General features: G+C 44.4%; 1 protein-coding gene across 3 annotated transcripts in view; it reads right to left on the bottom strand.

Moving 5' to 3' along the window:
* BRCC3 (BRCA1/BRCA2-containing complex subunit 3) overlaps positions 1-26,252 on the bottom strand; it is a 39,441-nt gene that overhangs the window by 3,534 nt on the left and 9,655 nt on the right. The window contains exons 3-8 of one of the 3 annotated variants that reach the window (XM_027838939.1): positions 19,754-19,841; positions 15,370-15,458; positions 12,756-12,812; positions 11,636-11,691; positions 6,378-6,509; positions 1,369-1,412 (exon numbers count right to left, since the gene is read on the bottom strand). In XM_027838939.1, the coding sequence (XP_027694740.1) occupies positions 1,369-1,412; positions 6,378-6,509; positions 11,636-11,691; positions 12,756-12,812; positions 15,370-15,458; positions 19,754-19,841 (466 nt within the window). The remainder of the gene's footprint in view (positions 1-1,368; positions 1,413-6,377; positions 6,510-11,635; positions 11,692-12,755; positions 12,813-15,369; positions 15,459-19,753; positions 19,842-26,252) is intronic. The other 2 variants (XM_027838942.1, XM_027838941.1) reach the window with 2 other exon arrangements.

Genomic DNA, 26,252 nt, shown 5'->3' with positions numbered 1-26,252 from the left:
CAGGAGAGAGACAGAGACATAGAGGAAAAGAGGAGAGAGACAAAGCAAGAGGGAGAGAGAAGGGTGAAGAATGGATGGAGAGACAGAGATAGAGAGGAGGGACACAGAAAGGAGGAAAGGGAAAGAAGGACTGAGGGGGAGAAAGGAATAGAGGGTAAGACAGAGACAGAAAGGAGAGGGGAGGGGAAAGAGGAGGGAGAGAGGAAAGGAGAGAAGGAGAGAGAAACAGATACTAATAATTACTCCACAATCATTTAAGAAATAGCATGGGGCCCTTGTTGCCAAGTTTGTCCCCTGCTCTCCACAGACACATGTTCACCCCTTTTCACCTGGTTCCAAAGTCACTTTTTTTTTTAAATTTTTTTTTTTATTATTTTCTTTAGGCAATTGGGGTTAAGTGACTTGCCCAGGGTCACACAGCTAGTGAGTGTTAAGTGTTTGGTCTGAGGCCGCATTTGAACTCAGGTCCTCCTGACTTCAGGACCGGCGCTCTATCCACTGCGCCACCTAGCTGCCCCTCAAAGTCACTTTCTAATCTGTCTCCCTGACTCCAGTCTCTCCTATTCCCAACACACCCTCTCTGCAGCTTCTACAGCATTTTCTTAAGGCACAGGTCTAACCATGTCACTGCCCTGCTCACAAATCTGAAGTGGCTCCCACTGCCTCTAGAAGAGAAAACCACCTCTGTCTGATGTTCGAGGCCCTACCAAAGCCTTCCATCTCCTATTATTCCTCACCTTAACACACTGTATTGTAGGCTGTCCCCTGCCCTCAACTCTCCATTTCCAGCCTCCATGCACATGGTACTCCCCATTTTAAGAGCACACTTGCCCTACCACCCCCACCCCCCACCTTGCAGCGCTCCCTTTCCTGGGATTACCTCATGTGTCCTTCTCTGTGTACAGGCCACACCTACCCTCTTCCCCACTGGAACTTTCATTTTTGTCTTTATGGGGTTTTCTAAAAATAATGATTGTTACTCTCATAACAGCCTCATTTTTCAAATTTGATTTTTCAAAGATTTGATTTGAAAGGTTGAGTTCAAAAGCTCTGCACGCTTGATTCGCTTGACATTCCCTACAAGCAATATCTCTGCAACCTAAAACGTGTGGTCATAGGATTGTAAGCCCTGAGCTGTGGGGGCCCTCTGAGGTCACCAGTCCAACTCAGACTGGAGGACTAGCCTGGCCTTGTCCAAAGGTAGCCTTCAATTTGGAGGCAGGATTTTGGAAGCATGTGAGTAAGCAGTAGCTGAGGAATCCATTCTTGGGGCCAGGCCGTCTACCTCAAAAGTGATCTTTCTGTCAAGAGACAGAAGAAGCCTAAATCCCCAGGCCCAGCCTCTTGCTTCCCACCCAAGTACCTTACCTGAACCATTGTGGATCTTAGTTACTGCATCCAGGTGAGTAAGGCTGAAGGAAAGCAGAGTTCAGGTTAGCAGCAGAGCACTTTGGGATTCTCTATGTATCATACTCCAGGTCTGGAGTCAAGAAGACTTGAGTTCAAATTTGGCCTCAGACACTTACTAGCTGGGTGACCCTGGGCAAGTCACTTCACCCTGTTTGCCTCAGTTTCCTTATCTGTAAAAATGAGCTGGAGAAGGAAATGGCAAATCACTCCAGTATCTCTGCCAAGAAAATCCCAAATGGGGTCATGAAGAGTCAGACACGACTGAACAACTGAACAGAACCTATTAATGAGGCCTTCCATAAAGGAAGCAGTCACCTAATGTGAGTGATTTTTCTTTTCTGGTTCAGAACTATGACTTCATTGGTGTAGGGAACCCCCCCCCCAAGAAAACTTCTAGTCTTAAAGAGCTGCCTGGGGGCACTGAGAGATGGTGTGGTTCATCCAGGGTCACACAAGCCAATATGTATTAGTGGAGGACTCAAACCCAGGCCTTGCTCACTCTCTCTTTCACCATAGGATCTCCCAAAAAGAACCATTGCCTTTCCAGCCAGTGCCCTCCCTCTGCTGCTGCTGATCTCCAATTTAGCCTACATGGATCTTATTTGGACAGACTTGTTTGCATATCGTCTCCCCCGTCAGACAGACTGGGAGACCCTCGAGGGCAGGGGCCGGCTTTTGCTTTTCTTGGAATCCCTAGCACCTAGTACTTGGCACATAGTAGGCACCTAATAAATGTTTACTGACTGACTGGATGACTGAGATAAGGCTTTAATTACATTTACTTGCACTACTAAAGGTTTAATGATTCTAGAATGTGATTTTTTTTTTCTCCAAGAGCTACAAAATAAACATTTAATAAAGCAGTATCTCTCACTCACCTACTTTCTCAGTTTGGTTTGAGAATGAGAAAAACTGAGACTGGGTTTGGTCAGGGAGACACCTAGAGTACAGAGCTGGAACTAACACGATATTATGTCAAGTCAGGGGGGAATGGCTGGCAATTACGTGCCACCTACGTCCTCCGGTGGGAGCTGTAGGAAGGGTGGACACTAGAAATTCTGTACTCCTGCTATAGCTGCTATGCTGGCCCAAAGCAGACCAAGTGCTCTTCCGGCCGCGTCTGTTCTGAAATGATGAATTCCTCCCACTTTTGTCTCATTGACCCCTCAATGACTAAAAGTGTGCCCTTTGTAGCCAGCTGGCTGGAGGAGAGTCTGCATGTGGAAGAGTTCTCTGTAGACATCCCACTAAGCCATGTGTTCGGTTATCATAGCATCATTCTGGAACCCACTGAGCAAACTGGACTATTCAAATATCTACAATGAACAGAAAACCATTCCGAGGAGCTCTCCTCATAACCATAAGGAAGGTTATGCCCTCAAAAAAAACCAACCATGTATTATTAAATGCCTACTATGTGCTGACAAAGACAAAAGAGGAAATAGTCCTTGACCTCAAGAAGCTTCCATTCTAGCAAAAAGACAAAGATGTGCCTGCATAGTAAATATAAAAGAAATGGTCAACCAATCTACAAACATTTATGAAGCGCAAGATATTGTGCTAAGAGTTTGGGATACAAAGAAAAACTAAAAAACAGTCCCTGCCAGCAGATAGATTCTACTCTAACGAAGGAGACAACATGTGTAATTGTACCACCCAACTGTTGCCCAATCCAATGGCCTTTTCTCCATCCTTAGTCTCTCTGACCGCTCTTCAGCCTTGGACACTGGAGATCACTCTCCCCTCCTGGATATTCTCTTCTCTCTAGTTTCCCTGATACTACTCTCTCCTGGTTTTCCTCCCACCTAACTGACCGCTCCTTCTCTGTCTCCTTTGCTGGATGTTCATCTGGGGCAAATCCTCTAACCCGAGGACTCCCCCCAAGGCTCTGTCTTGGGCCCTCTTCTCTTCTCTCTGTACTATCTCACGTGGTGATCTCAGCCCATTTTCCCTGACTGCCCCTTCTTATGGTGAGTATGTCCCTCCATTAAGGCCAGCTTGCTCTGCATTCTCACTGCTGACCCTTTCATGGTACTCCACTTTTTCAAACTGTTCCTGGGGATCCTGAACCTCACCCAAGCTGCATTAAGAGGGGGTAAGGTGAAGAGACAGGAGGGGTCCAGGGTTGAGAAGTTGAGTGACTGAAATCTAAGTGGATGATACCCTGAGCAGACAGCAAAGTCAAAAGTAAAGGGAGACCTGGGCTAGTTTGTAGGTAGCAGGAAGGGAACCTGCAGATAGGGAAAAAATAAAGATTCACAAGAGAGGGTAGAAATGACTAGAGAGATAAGAAGGGATGGGATCAGGGCTACAAAGACAAAGCTGTGGTGAGAAAGGTGATCTCTTCATCAGACTTGACTGCAGTAAAGAAGGCGAGAATGGGGGATGATGGAAAGGGGCTGACATCTGGCATAGGGGAGAATAGGGCACACAAGGCAAACAGTCTCTATGCTCTCTGTAAACATGAGCAAGGATGTTTTCAGAAATGGTGGTGGGGCAGGCTTATGGTGAGAACAGATTTGTAACACCCTGGGTGAGGAGTGAGAGTTAGGGAGCTGTAAAAAGGATTCCCCCGCTCAGTCAGCTCCAGGAGATGACAAACTGGTAAGTGGACTCAGTCAACACTGTCAGATGAGTCCTTGACTTGGGTAGAGTTTGAACAACTTCCCTCTCATTCTTCATTTGACTCCAATTGCCCCCAAACTCCTGTATATTATTTGAGACTCCTCCATTACTCTGTGGCACTTGGACCATGAGACTGTAAGCTTGGTGAGGGCAGATGCCATGTTTTATTTGATTCCAGAAGCATATCACAAGCCCTGTTCTGGATCCATGCTGGGCACCTTGGAATCACTTAGCACTCTCCTAGCATAGAATTGACCATCATGCCTCCCACTGCATATGGAAGGCAGTCACTTCAATCTTGGTTGAATTAAGTCTAGGTAGGCATAACTGTTAACCCTCTTCCCTAGGCTTTCCCCTCCAATAGTGAACCAGTGTTCTATCTTCTTTTTTTTTTGGTGGGGGGAAGGGGGTTTGGTTTGTTGTTGTTTTTTTTTTGCTTTTTGGTGAGGCAATCAGGGTTAAGTGACTTGCTCAGAGTCACACAGTTAGTAAGTGTCAAGTGTCTGAGGCCGGATTTGAACTCAGGTCCTCCTGATTGCAGGGCCAATGCTCTATCCACCGAGCCATCTAGCTGCCCCAACCAGTGTTTTTTCACAGATCTTCTTCCTAGTTGACTTTACCCATCCTAGATCCCATTCCCTCAGGAATGAATAATAATAATGATGACAACAACAGCAGCAGCAGCAGCTATCATTTATCTAGCACTTTAAGGTTTGCCAGGTGTTTTATATGATCTCATTTGATTTTCACAACAACTCTGGAAGGCAGGTGCTATTATTAATCCCCATTTTACAGATGAGGAAACTGAGGCAGACAGAGGTGAAGTGGCTTGTCCAGGAGTCCCACAGCTAGTAAGAATACTTTGTACCTGGTGGGCACTTAATAAACCAGTGAATTAAATTATATTCAGGTAGATGTCAGGTACAAAGCCATCTTATAAACCCATTCACCATGAAGTATTACTGGCTCAATGTCTTCCTTATCATGGGTGTTTGTATATGAAGAGACTACGGGAGAAAGCCAAAGGAATGAATATCTAATCATGGGATTTTAGACAGACACCAGTGGAGCAGAGACTTGGGGGCAGTCTGGCAGTCAGCCACAGAACCTGAGCTGTCATCAGGGCAGAATTAGATCAAGTTCTTTGGGGCAAAGGCTATTTTCACTTGTGTTCCTGGTCCTGCAGAGTCCTGGCACACAGTGAGCCTGACCTTACTGTAAATAATGTTCACAGAGTGACCACTGCCTCACCCTGGGTGGGATTAAAAAGCAGGCAGAACAGCTGAGGATTTTTTTTTTTTTCCAGACCCAACCTGCTCTCCCCTGGGCTGCTGTGGAGTGTCATTTTCATCCACATAAAGACAGATAAGCCAAGCCCTGTCCCCAACATTTCCCTTCTTCAGCCCACAACATTCCAGTGCTCAGCACCCAGAGCCTGCCCCCCAAGTGTGAAATGGCTGCTCTTCCGCCTTTCAGATTTATGTTTTCATCATACAAAGAGGCACAGCTCTGGCAACCAAGAAGGGTCCAGGATGAGCAAGCTCTCTCTGCCCTGAGGATGGCACCAGTATTTCTGCTGACTTCAACTTTGCATCTGCCCAAAGATGTTGTTGGGCCTTGGACATTTACTACTGCACATTTACTAGGTAAACATTTCCCATGTTCAGAAACAAACACCAACAACAATCCTTTCCTTGCAAAATGTCCACTACCTCCAATTTGGTTCCTATTTTGAAGTGTAATGTCTCCCATCACACTTCACCCTGGAGGTGCTCTTGGGCTCACCAAGGGAGCACCAGCTGGGAAAGGCCTAGGGGCATTCTGGGGCCAGCTTCACTAAGTGGGGACAAATAGTGAAGTCAGTCAGAGAGTGAGGAACTTGCAGGCCCAACCCCTGGGGAAGACGTCTTCATCTACTGAATCACATGGGGGTCTGCCTGCATTGGTGGAAGAAGTTCTCCCCTTGACAAAATGACAGTTCCTTGATGTTAAGTTTCAAACAACAAATGTTAATATCAGCAGAGGGGTTATCGAAGTGGAACATGCCTAGGTGCCAAAGAATCCATTAATGAACACCCCACTTCCACAAGAGGAAATGCCAATCCTTGGGCCCACTTCCCCCTTCCTAACTCCAAGGCTACAGCTCTATTCACTGTACCACCAAGTAGCCCCTTCTGTGCCTCATTTTCTAATATGGAACCTAGGGATCACAATGCCTGCCTCTGACCCAAAGATACTGTCAAGAGAATATTGACATGTTCTTTCTACTCCTCAAGAGGGGATGTGAGCCAAACTACAGATATTCCCTGGGTCTCAAGCAAAGGTGGCAGCAGTGGTAGTACCTGTGGATCTTCCTGTAGGCATCTTGTTCCTCCTGGCACAGAATCTTAGGCAATTCAATGGCTGCCTCAAGAGACGCTTTCCCCATGGTATCTTGAGGCACAATGTGGAGTGGGATATCAACTCTCTCATACCTGTAAAAGGCAAGTGTTTGAGGCAGCTTCAGCTACAGTCCCTTGAAGAGCCTTTTGACCTGCTGATGCCTATTATGTGCAGGGCCCACATCACCTTGTTGTGTTGTAGGGACCCAGAACAGCATAACACAAGGCAGACAGGGCCAAGTATCACAAAAGAAGTCTGAGGTCAGACTAAATCATAGGATTTAGTAAGCATGGGAACTGCCAGTGTGGAAACTCCCTCCATTGATACAAATAAGCAACTCCTATGTAACTTACCGGTCTTAAGAGAGTTGGCTGGGGGAGGGCCAGCTGAAGTGCCCACCATCCCACAGATGACAAGCTGAAGAGGTGGGATGGGGCCTGGGTCTGCCTAAGTCTCACAGTCAGGCACTAGGCCGCCTACATTGCCTAGCTTCCCACACATTTATATTAATACTTGACAAGGATCTTAGATAAGTCAAGTAGGGGAAACCAACAGGAAGTCCAGCCAGGTGTGGTATATCCAGGACTATTTGAACTAGCTGACAAAAGACACCATGTATTTTAGGTCACTCCAAAAGGTCCTTTGGGATTTCTACAACTGTTTATTTCTTCTAGCCTAATTCAAATGCTTACTGTTGGGTGTGGCTGCAACCAAACCTTAAGAGGTGACTTGAACTCAGTGGCACCTCAGAAACCCGGTGTAGTCCGGGGATCTGCCAGAAATTAAGTCGTGTTCTCTCTGGTAGTTTATTCCTCATCTAGACCACTGACCTACAGTTGCTCAATAGAGGTCACAAGCTGAAATCCACAGTGAGGAAAAAACTACTTGGATGGTGGCCATCTGACCCATGTAGTGCTCATGTAGAGTCATGGGCTAGCTAACTCTAGCAGGTCCCCTATGTCCATTAAAACTAGATCTCCAAATTCCCACCCTGCTCTAAAATTCTAAGAGTCTCTCCTTCAATTGCTAATTGTTCACTTAAGCAAGCAATCTGACCTTGATTAGAGTCCTCAGGAAATACAAATGGGCCAGAATTGCCCCCCATTTTGCATTTCCATTTGAATGACCCAATACACTTTCCTGTGCTAAAAAGCTCTATTTAAAGAACACCTTAAATAATTCCCCTGGAAAAGAAAAGGCTGAAAAGAAACTCAGGGCATGACTAATGGCCACATTCAATAGCTTCTTCTCTATCTACATTCTCCAAGATCTCTGTGCATACTCTCTCCTCATCCCCCCCCCATTCCCCTCCCACCTATCTGCCTGCTCCTCCTTGGTCTACTCAGATGGATCCTCCTCCAAATCACACTCTCTAATCTGGGTAGGTGTCCCTCAGGGTAAGGTCCAGGGCCTTCTCTGCTCGCCCTATCCTATTTCACTCCCATCAACTATCATGGATTGAATGATCATCTCTATGCCAAGGATTCTCTTCTCCTGCCCCAATCTCTCTGCTGAACTCCAATTTCACTTCTCCAACTGCCTACTGGGCATCTATCTATAATTATATTCATCATGTACAAAACTGAACTCATTATCCCCACCACACCCTCCCCGAGACCTCCCCTCTTCCTATTATTGTTGAAAGCACCACCACTCTTCCAGTTTCCCACCTGCCAAACACCCTTCTGGGTCAAGTCTCCCTGTCTCAAGTCTCTCCTCACTCCAGTCCATCTTCCACTCTGGTGTCAAAGTGATCTGCCTAACAGTCCCCCCAACCCTTTCAAAAAGCTCCAGCAGCTCCCTAACACCTCCAGGAATCAATTACAAAGTTCTGTGGGGTTCAAACCCTTTCTTAACTTGACCCCTTCCTACCTTTCTGTGACCCTGTGCCACTGGCCTCCCTGCTGTTCCTCAGACAAAAGACTCCATGCCCAACTCCAGCCTATACTGCATACTTCAAATGCTGTCCCTCCTTATCTCTGCCTCCCGGCTTCCTTCAAGGCTCACCTAAAAGTCCTATACCTTCTACAGGAAGCCTTTCCTAATCCCCCTTAATGCTGGTACCTGCCTCTACTGAGTATTTCCAATTTAACCTGTCCACAGCCTTTCTACACATAGGTGTTTGCATGTTGTCTGCCCCATTACATTGTGAGCTCCTTGAGGGCAGACACTGAGTTTTGTCTTTCTTTTCATGCATAGAGCCTGGCGCATAGCAGATGTTTAATGAACAACTTGCTGACTGTCCTTCCACCGACTTCACATATTAATCAGGAATCAATCTTGAGCTTTGATACACCAAAGAAACTCAATCCAATGCAGGTATTAGAGAACACTTGAAACTTTGACATACTGACCGTTCTTAAAAGTATTCCCAGGCTCTACTACATTGCGGCTTCTCCCCAAGGCTCAACCATCCTGCTCACTGTGAAGGCATATTCAAAATCTCCTGGAAATATTAGGAAACAATATTTTCTCCAGCCTTGAACCCTTTCCTTGTCCTCTTCTGAAATAGATTAAGGGTGGTCACCCAACCTATCTGTAGCCCTATTTAGATCCTTTTCTTCCTCATGCCCTATGACCCACGTAGGGGCAATGACATTTGAGGGCATTTTCCTTGTTTGAGATTCCTACAAATGTTACCTCAAATCATTTGGGGGTAGACATGTCAGAGGGCATGTTGGGGATAGAGTGTGACAGACCATACACCAGTTTAGACATTTCTCTCTATAGGTTAAAAATACCTCAATTTAGAATAATGCTAAATTAATAAACAATTAGTTTTGGCAGACTTGTTCTTAAAACAAAGAATACAGTATCCTCTAGACAGGCTCCCCCTGAACTTCTACTATTACTGTGTTTATGCTTCCTTTTTATATTATTTTGTATGACCATTATTTGTGTGGGTCCTATTTTCTTCATAGACTATGAATGTGAGAAATAATTCACTTGGACCCTTACTCTAATCAGTTTGATACATTACATAAATCATATAGGGATTGATAGGTTCTTATAGTGGGCCTCAAACTTGAATGTAATGTTCACTACTTGTTTACCAAGTTAAGAAGCTCATTTGCATAACCACAAGAATACTGACAAAGATATCTCCATCCTGTTTTACTCAAATTTCATGTCCAAACCCAGCATGGGTGGGATGTCTTGATGCTTTGGAAAGCCCTCCAATTTATTTTTATACCTCCAGACCATTCTCTCTTGTCCAACACCAGTAGATGACCATCTTATGACTATCGTATGAGCACTTAGTCAGTGGAGATGGCCCATGCTTCACCCAACTTGTGACACCCCTGCTAATATGTCATTTTTGGCCCTCAAAAGCAAGGTCTATCAATCAATGAGATTCTGTATTTCAACCATGCATGTTTTGCATATTTGGAAACCCTATAAAAACAAGGTCCTGGAAGAAAAGGGCATCTCAGATCATGAGGAAGATCTGAGGTTCACTTCATTAGAGGGGACCAAGGACCCTTTACTAAAGTGCCAATGGCTCAGAGCTCTGCTTCAGTCTCTTTTATTGTAGATTGGACAATTTTAATTCCCACACAAACGCCAAGAAGAATGCAGATTATCTAACATTTAAGTCTTCCCCATAGCCAGCAGTGCTAGGTATTCATCATATTCCTCAAAAACTTCACTAACTTCCTCCACCGATGCAAGCTGCCTAAGGCATAGTGAGGTGCAGCCTCTAGTGGCAGGGATGGGCTGAGCCAAGGGCTTTCTGATGCCCAAGCTGTGGACATCCACTAGCTGTGCTGTCTGTGCTCAGCACACAGTAGGCACTTAATGTCTGTCAAACTGAACACAGGGCCAGAGAGAATGAATGCTTTTAAAAGAGAAAATGCTTTCAAAAGCTAGTCCTCTCCCAGGTTTCACTGGTGTCAAATGCTTCCTCCACTGCCAGATGCCAGCCCTTCCATGCCTTCTTAGCCTGAGGTGAGGGCTTCTTGTCCAGGTTTTACCCAGAGTTCTCCAGAGAGGATCTAGCCAGCACACTGAAGGCCTTCCTTGTTCCTTCCTGTCCTAAGCCACCAGCATAGAGTGACAAAGGAATTCACACACATTAAGGCTGACTAGACTATTAATGAGGGGAAGCTAAAATAACCATTACAAGTGAAAGCAACTGAAAAAGGGCTGGTTGCACAAGCAGGTTACGTTGCTAACTCAAATATTACTCAGAAACATAACATTTGACATTTTTACTATCTAAAAACTTGAAATATAGCATCTGTCTTCCTTCTGCTTTAAAACCACAGTAACTTGGTACTTCCAAAGCTGCTTCATCTATACAGTGAAGACAAGGCAAGGCAGGCTAAAAGGTGACTTGGTGATTCTCATTCTTCACCACCCCCACCCCCATCCACCTCCGGTCATCTATCCAACCCTAAGGTTGATGGTTCTAAGACCCTTGAGTACTTTATGACTGACAGACCTAGCAAATAGCCCAACCTTTATGACAATACTGATAAATGACAAAGCCCACGGAGGCTCTGTCCCCTATTCTAAAGATGTGTAAAGAAATTGGCGTTTCTGGAAAGACTGGTTCACCCAACAATCGTGTAAAGGTAGGGCATTCTCAATAGCAAGTGTTCTTTCATAAATAAGTTGACTCTGAGTGAAACTGGAGTTTTAATACTAGGAGTCTGAAATCAAGTTTACAGTAAGGACCCAGAAATGCTGAAGTGATCAAAGGAAAGGGCAAGGTTGATGTTAAGGGAAGGTTTTGGGTCTGGACCTGTGATCTCATTCATATAGGAAACTTTCAGTGTAGAGATTCCCTCCCCTGATGCCTATCAGCAAATGGGCTATAAAACCAGGTTCACGTGACTAGCCCAGTTACACAGATCTCTAGGACTCCAAAATTGGTCCTTGCCTACACCACCAGGCTGCCTCTCCAAGAGTTAAGAATGAGAAATCCAAAGTTCTATTCTCAGGCTGGTTATGGGATGCCAAGCTCCCCAGTACCTCCAATCTGCAGAAAAGGCTAATGAATTCATTCCTCAAAGGGATGATTATGGATGAAGGTAGTCTAAACATTCCTTGAGATGCTTAGGTTGAATTATACCTGTGTAGAAATCCCTTAATACTTGAGGAAAAAATGGAATAGAAACTACCAGGCTAAAAATGTGTGTACACACACACGCACGCACACACACACACACACCCACCCCCCCCCCCCCCCCCCCCCCCCCGCTGTGATACTTACTCTGAGCTCTTCTGGGCCTGAATGGACTGGAAGCAAGTGTAGAGTATACGGCCAGTCTGGAGAAATCAATAGGAAGACAGTAGTATCAAAACAAGGAGGGTAAATGCTACCAAAAAGTCAATTAACCTAAAGCCCAAAAGAAGTCAGTAAAACTTCACAGAGTCAGAGCTGGCAAAGACTAGAGCTAGAAGGCTGGTCAGCTCAAGGCCTTCATTTTACAGAAGAAGGCACTGAGACCCAGGGATGTGTCAAGTGATTTGCCTACTGTCACACAGAGGAAGCTAGACCTAGAGCCAAGAAAGGCCCTCAGAAGCCATGGAATCCAACCCTTCATTTTTATAGATAAGGGAAGTCCAGTGACACACACAAGGTCACATGGGCAGTGAGTCATAGAGCCAGGGCCTCTGTCCACCATTCCATACTGCCTTCTAAAATACATATCAAAGTAGAAACAAAGTATATGGAAAGAGAGGGTGAGGAGAGGAAGAAGGAAAATGGACAGCATGAAAATAATGAAGAAGCTCAGAACTAAAACACACAAACTGTCATAGGACACAGTACAAAGATATTTTCTGCCTATGTAACCTTGGGTTAAGTCCTTTCCCTTCCTGGGCCCCAGTTTTCCCCTCTATAAAATGACAGGGTTGGATATGGCAGCCTTTGAGGGACCTGTCTGTTCTAGACCTAGGATCCTTGGTTCTTCGAGTGGGATGATAACATGTCACATTGAGAACAGCCTTATGGCACTCACACAGCTGTGTGCTTGTGGCCCTGGGAGGGGGGAGGAGAAATTTGACCATCCCTTCCTCCCTTCTCCTCCTTCCCTTTGAGCAACGTACCCATGGAGTGACAACCAGTAATGAGTACAGCAGGGACCTGAAGACACCCTAATTCCGCACCTCATTTCCCATGACAAAAGCAAGGGCATTCTACTTTAAGGACAAAGGTCAGGATCCCAAGGCCTAAGTATGTCAGAGGGAAAGACTGGTTTAAACAATTATAAGCATGGAGGACTCAATATGGCAGAGTAGCAGGAAGAAGAACAGCAAGCACCACCTCCCCACCCTCCAAAATATAAAAACCAACCTCCTCCAACCAGAAAAATACACAAGAGCCCAACCTGATGGTGAAATCCAAGAAAAATATCCAAGTGAATCACTGTTCTGGCCCAGGTCAGCTGAGGGAGAAAGGGAAGTCTGTGGACTCTGGGGACAGAGGGGGTCTGGCCAACAGTGTGCCAGAGTATTCCTGAACTCGAAGAGGCTGTGCATCAGAGCAGGAGGGGTCTCAGAGTCAGCACGAAGGGACTTAAATTTGTGCATGATGCAGGAAGAGGTGGCAACTGGCAATTTTGAACCTCACTACATGGATCCAGGGCAGACTGAAGAGCAGATCTGTGCCAAGGCTGGTGTTCCTGGGTAAGAAATGGTTGTAGGCCCTAGGCTCTGTACTAAACAAGAAGTAATTTTAGAAGCAAGCAGCAGCTGTATGGCTCGGCCCTCTGGAGCAGAGCAGAGTCTCAGTTCTAACTTCGAGCCTAATCTGAAACCTGTGGCAGGATAACCAGGGCAGAAAACTCAGACCAAAGGGGAGCTTGTGGTTCTGTCAATCTGAACCATCTGGTTGACAGTACCTGAGTCCAACAGTAGTCTACTAAAACTCCACAGTTGTGTTGCTCAGATCCAAAACCCAAAGAATTTGCAGAGCTCACCCCAGCGAGCAGCAATCAGACTTTGCCCTGAATCAGATCACCTTGGAAGCACTGAAAGCTTACAGGTCCCCAGCCTGTCCCTGAGATGCTGGAATAACGGTCAGGATCACCCACAATTCAGCAGCCACCACCATAAAGGAGCAAAGAGCTTGGAAAACAATATTCCAGAAGGCAAAGGATATGGGCTTGAGACCAAGAATAACTTACCCAGCAAAACTGAGGATAATGCAACAAGGGGGAAAATGGATCATTAATTAAATAGAGGACTTCCAAGCATTCCTGAGGAAAAGACCAGAGCTGTGTAGAAACTTTGAAGTTCAAACACAGGCATTAGAGAAACAAGATAAAAATGAACAAATAACCATAAGGGATTAAACCATGATAAACTGCTTACATTCTAATATGGGCAGATGATGCATGTATCCCCTCTGAACCCTATCATCATCAGGGGTTACAGAGGGAGTCTGATTAGGCAAGAAGGCTTGGGAGTGGTTCTGTTACATCTTGACTTCAAAAGAAGAATGGAAATAAAGGAGAACAATATACTAGGAGAGGAAAGGGAAAAGAAGGTTAGGGAAAATTATCTCAAATAATCAGGGTATTCAAATAGAAGTCTATACAAACAAGGAAGAAGAGGGTTGGGAGAGTAGCTGACCCTCATTCATCTGAACCAGTCAACAGAGGAAAGAATGCACACACACATTAGGTACAGAAATACTTTTTCACTCCAGAGAAATAAGAGAAAAAGGGCAGAAGAGAGAAGGGGGAATTAGAAAAAGTATAGATTAAGTGAGGGATTAGTCCTGAGTAAAACAAATTCTAAATAAGGATTTATAAAATATTCATAGCTCTTTTAGAGAGGCAAAGAATAGGAAACTGAGGGGGTGCTGGTACCCATCAATTGGGAAAAAGCTAAACAAGTTATACTATATGAACACAATGGAATCCTATTGTGCCATAGGAGACGGTTTCAGAAAAACTGAGAAGACTATATGAACTGATGCAAAGTAAAATGAGCCAAACCAGGAAAATAATCTATACAGTATCAGCAACACCGTAAAGCTAATCAACTTTGAAAGACTTAGGAATGCTGATCCTGGCTATCCTGGATTCTGGATGACTCATGGTGAAACGTGTGGCCCATGTCCTTTTAGAGAGGTGAAGACTAAGCATAGAATCAGATACATTCCTTTTTGGACATAGTCAACACGGAAATTGGTTTTTGCTTGACTATACATGTTTGAAACTGGAGTTTTGTTCTTCTTTCAAGTGGAATATGTGGGTGGGAAGGAGAAAAGGCAAATTTTTTAAAAGAAAAATTAAATAAAAAGAAATTTAATTTAAAAAATTAAAAGAAAAAAAAGAACATAAGTACCATAATAAGAGGCACTGTGACTGCCCTTGAGACAAGAAGACTTGGGTTCAACTCCCAACTTGGACATATATTGGCAAGTCATCTAACTTATCAGTGCCAATCAGTAACCTATCCGTGCCCCTGTTAACCTTCCAAGACTCTAAATCCTAGGTGAGCTGCTGCTCTATACTGGTGGGGGAAATTTCCATATCAAGGAATTCCCCAAATCAAAGAAACCACAAGTCTGAATCACACCAGACCCAAAAGGCAGAGTAAAACTGAAATACAGAGGACGAGAGTGGAATCTCAAATGCATGGTCACTTGGAACTCTGTTAGAAAACTCCTACCCAGAGAGGTGCATTCTAGTCTCAACTTCAATCCCAGCTGCTCAAGAAGCCCTGTGGATGTTATGATCATTCAAGCATGATCTCAAGTAGAAGCTAATTGAGCAGCCTGGAGGGTCCCATTCCAGTAATACCGGCTCAGTGAAAAAAGCCTGAAACAGAAACCTACCTCTCTTCACCAAGACCAGCCCAGGCTCAAAAGGACGAGAGCTGTAGAGATCTGAATCCCTTATAAACCTAATAAGAAATCTCACCACAATAGCAACTTTTTATTTCAAAACGACTCTGCTAGAAATTTTTTCTCTGTCTACATACACCACATACCTTGGTGTTTTTGTCTTCCACAAAACAGGAGAAAATAAGTCCCACAAAGCTCTCATCCATCATCTGGTACATGGCTTGGGTGCGAATATCTACAAATACCAGAGACACAAATAAAACATAATTGTCCATTGATAGCCTTCTCAGAAAGTTCTTGAAGAGGCTCAATGATGGGATATAATACTGCCGGGCTACAGTAGATGCTCAATTGAACTCCTATTTCATTTGGATTTCTTAAAATATTGCCAAAATGCAATGATGAAACTTTATTCTGTCTTTTTAAGTAACCTAAATCAGTACTTTAAATAAAAAAATTAATGAAAACTCAAAATAATTCAGAAACTTCCATTTAAAGGTAGTCAGATTTTAGTTTAAAAAAAAGCTATTAAATTAATAAGCATTTGTTAAACATCTACTGTTTGTAGAATACTATGTAGTCTGGAGTATTAAAGGAGTATTAAAGTTTTAAGTATTAAAGGAGAAATAGAATTTAGCTAGGTGCCTGATCTCATGAAACTTAAGAGTCTAGTTGAGGGCTATGACAAAACACATGAGATTTCACCAGTGTTAACACCTTTACTGCAGCTGTAACATACACTATTGAAGAGGTTTACCTTTGTCCTTTTTCCCTTTTTGCCCCTTTTCAAAAGGAATTTGGCTCCTTTGTTTACAATTCCCAGAAAAACCTTAAAACTTTCAGATTCTCTCTTTGAAATCTTATTCAAATGCACTTTCCTTCCTGGCCCCAAAAAGAACCTGGCTTCAGTTTGTCTACCAGTCCCAGAAATACCTTAAAGTTTTAGAAACTGCCTTATTTCCCTTTAAAAGCCCTTTGAGGGGCAGCAAGGTGGCGGAGTGGATAGAGCACTGGCCCTGAAGCCAGGAGGACCTGAGTTCAAATCCGGCCTCGGACCAAACACTTGACACTTACTAGCTGTGTGACCCTGGGCAAGTCACTTAACCACAATTGCCTAAAAACAAAACAAAAAAAAAATAAAAGCCCTTTGGAAGCAAACTTCCCCTTCCAGCTCCCTTCATTATCTATTCTCGTTGTCTGTTCAGATCTCTCAGACATTCCAAATGGAAATTCTCACCTGTACCATTCCTCTCAATCACCTCCCCCCTTCAACTGGCCTTACGTTGTGGCTACACCCAATCTCCCTTCCACTGTTTCACTTTCCTATGGCCTTTGGTCACTTCTCACCCTTAATCCTAGCTAGGCACCATGGGGTCCAGGACCCAGGAGTTCTGTTCACCCCAGCTTGCTGGCCACTCCCACCCAGATCTCCTTAGACCCCTCCTCCCGTCACTCCAAACTGCTTAGCCACTCCTAGACCCCTTCCCCAGTCTTTCTGTACTTAAGACTCATCTTTGCCCCATTCTGACGCTGAGCTGTTCTCAAGCCTAGAGGCTGAGGCTCTCGCCTGCTAGTCCTCACGGGCTTCACATGGCCTATCCACCCCAGCCCCCACTCAGACACTGAGCTTTCTTCATGCCCAAGAGGCTGAGACTGCCTCACGCTCGCTCATAAGTCACCTGGCCTCCTTAGCCCCCAGCCCCCATTTAGATCACTGATGTTTGGGTTCCTTGGGAGTCTGGCCTATGTGCTTTATCTTTAATAAACTTTTTCTCTGGCTGGAAGATCTGAGTTGAATTCATTAAGGCAGATTCGGCGCCAAGATCTGGGCTTTTTCCCGTGATCTTGGGGTGCTTCTGTGCATCTAGGAGCACCCCAAAACCCCCTCCTCTTCACTATTACTTATCCATTAGAAAGATACACAATAAAGTGCTATAGAGACTTTTCTATATACCAAACAAGGTTGTTGTTTGTCCTTCGTTCTTGAAGAGGACCATGACAGCAGGGAGGTGATGCCATGACATACAAGTGAATTGGATTTAAATGAGGGAGAGCTGTACAAAATGGCCTCACTTTCTCCTCCAGAGCCATCTGGGTCCAGTGGCCAGATATAGATCAGGACAACTGGAGATGGCCCAGGGTGCAGTGGGAGACCTTGGCCTTTTCCAGTAAGGTCTTTTCCAGGTCTTAGTTTGACTGAGGCAATGCCCTTCCAGTGATTAAGGCTAGGTAAGAAATGAGGCAGAGAATAGCCTTTTTGACATAGTCCAAAAGGGACTGGGAGGGGCAGCTAGGTGGCGCAGTGGATAAAGCACTGGCCCTGAAGTCAGGAGGACCTGAGTTCAAATGTGGACTCAGACCCAAACACTTGACAGGACTAGCTATGTGACCTTGGGCAAGTCACTTAACCCTGATTGCCTCACTAAAAAAAAAAACAAAAGGGACTGGGAGTCTGAGAGGGGAAGACCCTCAGGGTTTCTGGCCAAAACACAAACACTTGCTGTTTGTATTCATTTTGAGCCAATCAGGGCCCAAACAATGACCAGATGAGGATTAGTCTGTGACCTCTTGTTGGCCAATCAATGACAGCCAGGGTGATTTGGGTTTAAGGCAAGGTCCTTAAGAAGGAAATTACCTATAAACCCCAAGATATCTTTCTAGCTTTCAGTGATCTAAATTTACATTCCTTTGGGCAGAGAAAAAAGCAAGAGAGGAAGGAAGGAAAGAAACAAAGAAAGAAAGGGCTGTGTTACCTAACTGGCCAGTTCTAGTACTCACAGAGGTGGTTGTTGTTTATCTTTCATTCTCAAAGAGGTGATGCCATGATACGCAAGTGAATTGGATTTAGGCAGCTAGGTGTGAAGTGGACAGAGTGCCAGGCCTGGAATCAGGAAAACCTGAGTTCAAATCCAGCCTCAGACACTTTACTAGCTGTGTGACTCTGGTAAGTCACTAATTCTGTTTGCTTCAATTCCCCATCTGTAAAATGAGCTGGAGAAGGAAATAAGCCAAGAAAGCCCCAAATGGGGTCACAAAAAGTCAGACACAAATGGGAAAAAAAAAATGACTGAATAGTTTTGACCAAGGAAACAAAGGAAGCTGGTAGAGAATGTGGCACTGGGTGTGGGCTCAAGGACCACAGCACTTAAGGGATTCAGCTTAGAGAGACTGAGTGGCATGGTGGAAAGAATTCTGGCCTCAAAATCAGAAGGCCTTGGGTTTTCTGTGTGGGAATCCCAGCTCTGTAGTTACTGGCATTCCTCTCAACTTCAGTTTCCTCATCTATAAAATGGGGATAACAACAGGACCTACCTCCCTGGATTATTGTCGGGATCAAGTAAGAAAAACTATGTAAAGCCCTTGGCAAGCCTGCAAATGCTAGAGATGCCAGCTGTTATAATCTGACATACAACAGACTCACTCTCCTTATTTGGCCATTGTATGACTCCTCACCACTCACAGATAATTACATCAGAGAATGGTAGCCCTGGAAGTGGGTCCTAAGAACAGCTAGTCTGCCTCCCCCCACTCCCATCTCACAGAGGAAAAGGCAGAGACCCAAAGTTCAAATTTTTTCACTCCTTGAGGTTTATAAGTCAAACCTTTTCTTGTCGTAGGGAGTTTTAGTCTAGGCCACCTTCTCAACTCCCCTTAGCTCTCTTTGGTAGCTTTTGGGAAGGCTTCAATGACCCTGGTTTCCTTGTCTGTGACAACCCACTGAGTCAAACACAGCCAAGTCTGAAAATACATCTCATCCTGTACCTCTCATCTACCATCTCTCAATCAAGAAGTGACTTCCCTTTTTTCTCAAAGAGAGTCTACTGCACAGAATTTCACCTTAAGTGAAAAGTAGCATGTGGTAGCACCTCCATACCACTGGCTCTGGTGTCAGAAGACCTGAGTTCAAATGTGACACTACTGTGTGACCTGTTAGGCCTCCATAGACCTGATGGTCTCTAAAGGGCCTTCTATGAACCTCTGATAGAGATCTGTTCTCCTGCTTCTGACAGATATATCCTGGCTTCAGCTCAGTGGAAGAGCAATCTTTCCATACCGGGTATAACTTTGGCTGATGAAATCCCAGGTCTAGGCAAAAGTAAAAACTTGGTATCATTATCAGGTGATTTGTGTTGCAATAGAAAAGCAGACAAAGATCAGATGTCCCCTGCAGAGCTGCCCCTTGGGCTGGCTAGCTTGGGGCTCAGGGGGCCATTTGTCTGTCTGTCTCTCTCAGCCACTCCATGACCCTCTGGCCAGGACGAGATGGCTACATTTTCACAAAATTACCTACTAAATCCAAAGCTGAAGCTGGACTTTTCCCCAATTGCTTTTCAGCAACTCTAGGAAAACCATCTTCACTATTCCTATATGTACCTTCCCCTTATCTTTGTCATTCAACATGAGTCAGTGGAGGCCTTGCCATGGCAACTGGTGACATCAGCAGCCACAAGCCACTACTTTAATGGATCAGTCAATCAACATTGATTAAGCACCTACTATATGTCAAGCCCTGGGCTAAGTATTACTTACCAACATGCGATGGCCACACAGTTATGTGGGGATGAGAATGATACCAGCCCACAACTCGCATGGGGCGACCAGTCAGCTCAGCCAATCTGTGTGATTGTTAAAGACTTTTTAAAAAGAAGCAGAAATGCATGTGACTATGGAAGTGGTAGCTTGAAGCTGAAACAGTGTCTAGCCTGCTTTCAGGTCAGTGTGGTGGGTAGCAGTTATCCAATCAGCCTGAGGCTCAGTTCCAAAGGTGCCAAGCCTTTCCTGGCATCCCTGCTGCCCGTGGGAGTCTTGCACTCATACCCAACTTTCATTCTTTGGCTCAGGGTTCCAGTTCACAGGAATTTACTTCTCTTGCCTTCTTTGGCCGGCCTCAGCTACTTAACTGACTCAGGGCCTACAGTGGGCACTCCAAAGGTGTAGTCTGGAAGACTTGTACTGGAGCCAAATCTCAGACATTTTACCAGCTGAATCTCAGTTTCCTTCTTTGTAAAACGAGGCTAATATCTGTAGGACTGCCCTCACAGGGCTATCGGGAGGCTCAAATGAGAATGTTTGTAAGGTGCTTTGAAAAGCTGAAAGTCCTACAGAAATATGAAGCTAGTAGGAGGACAGGGCCACCAACCTTCCTCCTGTACATCTCTGCCAACACTCACTTACCACACTCAGGATTTGAATTTAGCAGACTTTTTCAGCATGGCTAACAGGCAGCATGAGAATGTAGGGAAGTCACATGCCACTATTGTAAGTTTTTTTGTAAACTGAATCACTGAATATGAATCTGCACATAACTGAATACAATTAACTAAGTTCAATCCAACAATGATTTAGTACGGACACTGACAAATCAGGAGTGTTTTCAGAGGAAGATCACTTCCCCCACTTCCCTTTGCACCCATAGTCAACCACTTCTCCAAGGAAAGGAAGGTGGCATATTTCCTCATCTCTCCTCAAGGTCAAGATGGATCAATAGAATTACACAGACTTCAGCTGAATTCTAGTGTTCTTTTCAGGTACATTATTGTAGACATTGGATATATTATTTTCCTGCTTCCACTCACTTATACAAGTGTCCCCAAGTTTCTCGGACAATCTGTTCAACCATTCTGCAATGATGGGCACCGAATCTGTTTTCAGTTCTTTGCTACCCCAAATATTTTGGTATCCTAAGGCTGTTCGGGAACACACGTGCCAAGAACTGAATTCTTGTCTTTGAACAGAGGAAGGTTGAGAAGCAAAGGCAAAGGGCTCAGCTTTCTAATCTGCCTCTTAGGCTTCAACAGCATCTGCTTCCAAGACACCAGGTTCCTCAAAAACTAGCCACCTGCCTACCTGCCATGTGGAAAGGGCTCTAAGAGGGAGGAACAAGGAATATACAGAACGGAGGCAGCACTGAACAGGTGAAGCTGGACTTAGCAGTTGGCTCCAGGGCAAGAGGCATGCTAGAACAGAGTAGGTATGACTTTGGTTACATCGGGTGAGGCTACCCTGGGAAAACCTGCAAGCCAGGCATCTGAGTGTGCACTGGGCCCATAAGGTCACACAAGGTGTGGAGGAGGGAGTAAGTGCTAGGATCTAAGCATAGCTCACAGAAGATGGTAAGTTAGAATTTTGGTCTAGAGAAGAATCTTGCAGACCTCTTCCTCTGTGCCCCTCGTGAGCTTTAAAAAAAAAATGACAATGAATTGAGTTTAGAAAGAAAATCAATTACATTCTCAGGATCAAAACAAAAAATTCACCATACTGAAAACAACAAAACTCATTGCTCTGTATTCAAAGATCAGTCCGTTTTTAACTCCAGCTTCTCAATTGGCCACACTAGGTTAATACGTGACCAAAAACTCAGCTTTTGAGCCGGGATGTGCCTCAGCGGTCCTCTAGGCTAAACTGTATATACAAGGAAACTGAGGCCTAGAGATTCTCATACCCAAAATGTATAAGAAGGCAAGCTAGGATAGAGGCGAGAGCCTCTGAGTCCAAATCCACAGCTCCTATCTGTGTCTACCAAGCTGCTTGGTACACAGAAGGACACACATATGTGTTTGTGGTACAAATGGAAAGAGAAGAGGAGGCAACTGATCCCCAAATCTGTCACATGTTACCAGCAGGGGGTCACAGCATGTGCCACTCCACCTGTTTCCCTGGCTATGAAATGGGGGAATTGGCCTAGATGACCTCAAAGGTCACTTTCAATTTGTCACCTAGGACCTGCTTATGAAGTTTCCTTCTAAGCCTGCTCAGTTACCAATAGCTGACATTCTTACAGCTCTATCAAACTTTAACATCTTATCTAGGGGCAGCTAGGTGGCGCAGTGGATAGAGCCTCGGCCCTGAATTCAAATCCGGTCTCAGATCAAACACTTGACACTTACTAGCTGTGTGACCCTGGGCAAGTCACTTTGGGCAAGTGCCCCCCCAAAAAAACCCCAAAACCAAAAACAAAAACAATATCTTATCTGAGCCTTGAAGGTAGATGAGCCTAAGGTAGGTGGTACCAAAACCAAAAGCACCATTTTCCAAATGAAGAAACGAAGGCTAAAAAAAAAAGAAACGAAGCCTAGTGTTACACAGATGATGCATGGCAAAGCTAGGGATCAAATTCAAGGATCCCAAATCCAAAGACCCCAACACCCTAGCTAGCTAAGCAGCCAGAAGCTTAGGAACAGTGGCAGTTTTCTATGGAAGAAATACAAGTTATCAATAGCCATATGAAAAAAAAAAAACCTCAAAATAACTAGTGGTTAGAGAAATAAAATTTAAAGCAACTCTGAGGTTCTACCTGACAGCCCCACTTCACACCTAATACACCAATGACTGGCTCTATACCTAATCAGTCAGTCTCTCATGCCTTGGGCTCTGTCCTGGGCCCTCTACTCTTCTTTCTCTATATCCCCTCTTAGCGAACTCATCAACTCTCCTGGGTTCAATTATCATCTCTACATAGATGACTCACAGATTAATATATGCAACCTCTATGGTGCTAGAGTCCCACAACATCAATTGCCTATTGGATATTTCAAACACATCTCAAACTCACCATCTCTACAACAGAATTCAGTATCTTTCCCCCTCAAAAGCATTCCTCTTCTCAGTTTCTTCATTTCTAACAGTTCTCATTATCATTCTAGACACTAAGGTTCACAATCTCTACATCATCCTCAACTCTTCCTTCTCCCTCAGATTCAAGCCTGTTGCCACATTCACATCTCACACCCATTCCCTTGGTTCTGCTCACACATGGCCATCATCTAGGTTCAGGCCCTCAAGACCTGTTGCCCAGACTACAATAATAGCTTCCTAATTGGGCCCTCTGGCTCCAGTATGCCCCCCCCCCCAATCTGTGTCCTTCCCACAGCTGCTAAAGTGATATTTCCAAAGCATGGGCCTGCCCATGTCACTTTCCCCTGCTCAGGGAGCTCCAGTTTCACATACAGAATCAAACACAACCTAGGTAGTTTGGCATTTAAAGCCATTCCTAAACCAGCACCAACCTGTCTTTCTAAATTTATTACATATTACTCCCCTTAACACACTCTATGGTCCAGCTAACTATCCTATCATTCTTGATAAATGCTATTACTTGGAGAGTGCAGAGCCAAGAAGGCAGACTGGGAGAAAGCAGAGGAGTAAGATCCTTTCCACACACTCCTCCAAACAGATCTAAAATATGCACCAGACCAAATCCCAATCCTGGTGAAATATTAAAAAAATCATCATGAGTCCTCCATCTAGCCCAGCTCAACAGAGGGAAACAGACAGAGAAGGGTTTTTAGACACTGGGGTCGGAACTGGGCCAGGAGTACACCAGGAGAGAACTCCAACACCCAGAGAGAGAGGAAATTTCAGACCTTTACCAGGGCACTGCAGTGGAAACAGGTGCAAAATGGCAGCTTTGGGCCCCCCCCCCCCCACCCAAGTCTGAGTCACAGATTCAGGATGGGCTAGGAAGGGAATCTGCATAGAGGAATAACGTTCCTGGAAAGGGAGGCCATAGGCAGTATATTGAGAAAGGAGGAAATCCAGAAGGCAGGTGCAGCAGTGGTGTGGCTCAGGCCCCAGAATCTCACTTCCAACATCCAGCCTGCAGACAAATAACCAGAGTGGGAATCCCAAACCAAAGGGGAGCCTACAATTCCATCACTCTGAACCAATAGAGTTTTCTAGCTGGCTGGCAGTGGCTAAACCCAGTAGCAAGTCTCTCGTCGTTCAGAACTAGGTCAGGAACCTGCAGAACTCAGACCAGGGGCACAGCAATCAGACTTTGCCCTGGATCAGACCCCTTTGGGAACTCTGAAAGCTTGCAGATGATCCCCAGCCCAAGCTGGTCCTGAGACCCTGGAATGAAACAACATTCAATACACCCAAAAGACCAACCCAGATCCTCCCTCCAGAAATGCCCAGCCCTAACATCAAGTCTGAGGTCAGGGAGTAGGCTACAAAAATGGAAAACAAAAAAGAATCCCATCTTAATGGGATTACAGTGGCAGGAAAGCTCAAGATATAGACCCAGAAGAGAAGGGTTCCAAAACATCTACAAGGAAAGGCCTAGAGAAAAACACAACTGTTCCTGGGCACAAACTCAACTATTCCTGGAAGAGATGAAGCAAGAGTTTAAAAGAAAAGAGTTTTTAAAAATGTTTTTATAAATGGACTGTCAGTGCTAGAGGAAAAAATGGGAAAAGAAATGAGAGCTATGGAAGAAAGAATTGAAAAGAGAATTAAGAGCTTGACCAAGAGGTATAGAAACCTGCCCAGGCAGCAATGACTCCATAAGGCAACAAGAAAAATTAAAACAAAAGCAAAAAATAGAATAAAGTGTAAGGTATCTCTTAGCAAAAACAGCTGATCTGGAAAATAGACTGAGGAGAAAAAAATGTAAGAATCATTAGACTAACTGAATATCATGACCACAAGAAGAACCTAGGCATCATACGTTAAGAAAACATATGCTCAGATCTCTTAGAATCAGAAGGCAAAATGGAAAGAGAATCCACTAGTCACCTGCTGAAAGGAATTCCCAAAGTAAACAGATAGGAACATCGTAGGCAAAAGCCAGAGTTTCCAGATGAAAGGAAAAAAAAAATACCACAAGCAGCCAGAAAGAACAAGTCTACGTACCAAGGAGCCTCAATTAGAATCAGCCACGATTTAGCAATCATTACCCTAAAGGAGCAGAGAACTTGGAATATGATATTCCTGAAAGCTAAGAATATGGGCTTACAGCCAAGAATAATTTACCCAGAAAAACTGAGTATAATACTATGGGGAAGGGGAGTGGAGGGTGGGATGGACCTTTAATGAAATAGAGGACTTCCAAGCATTCCTGATGAAAAGACCACAGCTGAGGAGAAACTTTGAAATACGAACACAGGACTCAAGAGAAGCATATAAAAGTAGATATGAATGAACAATGATAAAGGGCCAAACAAGGATAAACTGCTCACTTTCAAACATGAGGAAATGATTCATTTGGGATTCCCTGGAATCCTGTCATCATTAGGGTCCACAGAGGGAGCGCAATGAGAAAAGGCCCAGGTGTGCTTCTGTTATGTCTTGATGATCTTAAAAATGGAGAGGAAAAGAGGAATACACTTCTTTTTTTGGGGGGGGGGAGATTAGGGACAATTATTTTTATATAATGAGGTTACACAAGTAGACATCTATACAAATAAGGAGGTGGGGATTGGGGGAAGCAGCTGACACTTGAACCTCATTCTCATTCAAACTCATCAAAAGAGGGAACACACACACCACACACACACACAGAGTTAGGTACAGAAATAAATTTCACTCAATAGGAAAATAAGAGGGAAAGGGGAGAAGAGGATGATTTAGAGGGAGGGAAGATTCAGGGAGTCTTAAACAAGTCCTAAATCAGAAACAAAATAAACCCTAAGGATATACAAAAATATTTGTAGCTCTTTTTGAGGTGACAAAGAATAGGAATCTGAGAAGGTGCCCATAAATCAGGGAATAGATGAACAAATTATGGTAGAAAATATGATAGATAGAATACTGTTGCGCTGAACTCTTAACAGAATGACCAAGCAGGATTCAGAGGACAAATGAAACATGTTCCCCAACTCCTGAGAGAGTACACATGGAGACAGTTTTTTGGACTGGCCAATGAAGAACTCTGTTTTGATTGGCTAGACACATGTATAATGGGTGTGGTTTTTCTTATGTTCTCAGCTGGGCTGGGAAATTCTGGTGAGGGTCGAGGAAGAGGAGAGAAGGTGGATATTGGCCAATTAAAAATAAATAAATGCGGCTTGGATTCTTAAAATCTAGCCACTGCTTAGATTCTTATAATCTAACCACTGTTTACCCATGTTCAGACTCCTTAAGAGTCTGCCCAATATGACGGATGTTCTAATAAACTTGTCTTTGGCTGAAAGAAGGCTTGGGTCGAATTCTTTCAGGCAGGACCAGCATGTTGTGATTTTGGGGTCCCAACACCCCTGAACCCCTAAACCGCATCATTTTGGTGGCCCGTACAGGGAAACTGCTTAAC

This window comes from Vombatus ursinus, unplaced genomic scaffold, assembly GCF_900497805.2.
Source record: "Vombatus ursinus unplaced genomic scaffold, bare-nosed wombat genome assembly UNPS02014831.1, whole genome shotgun sequence".
Taxonomy (NCBI): Eukaryota; Metazoa; Chordata; class Mammalia; order Diprotodontia; family Vombatidae; genus Vombatus; species Vombatus ursinus.
This window is presented reverse-complemented; position numbering and strand designations above follow the sequence as displayed.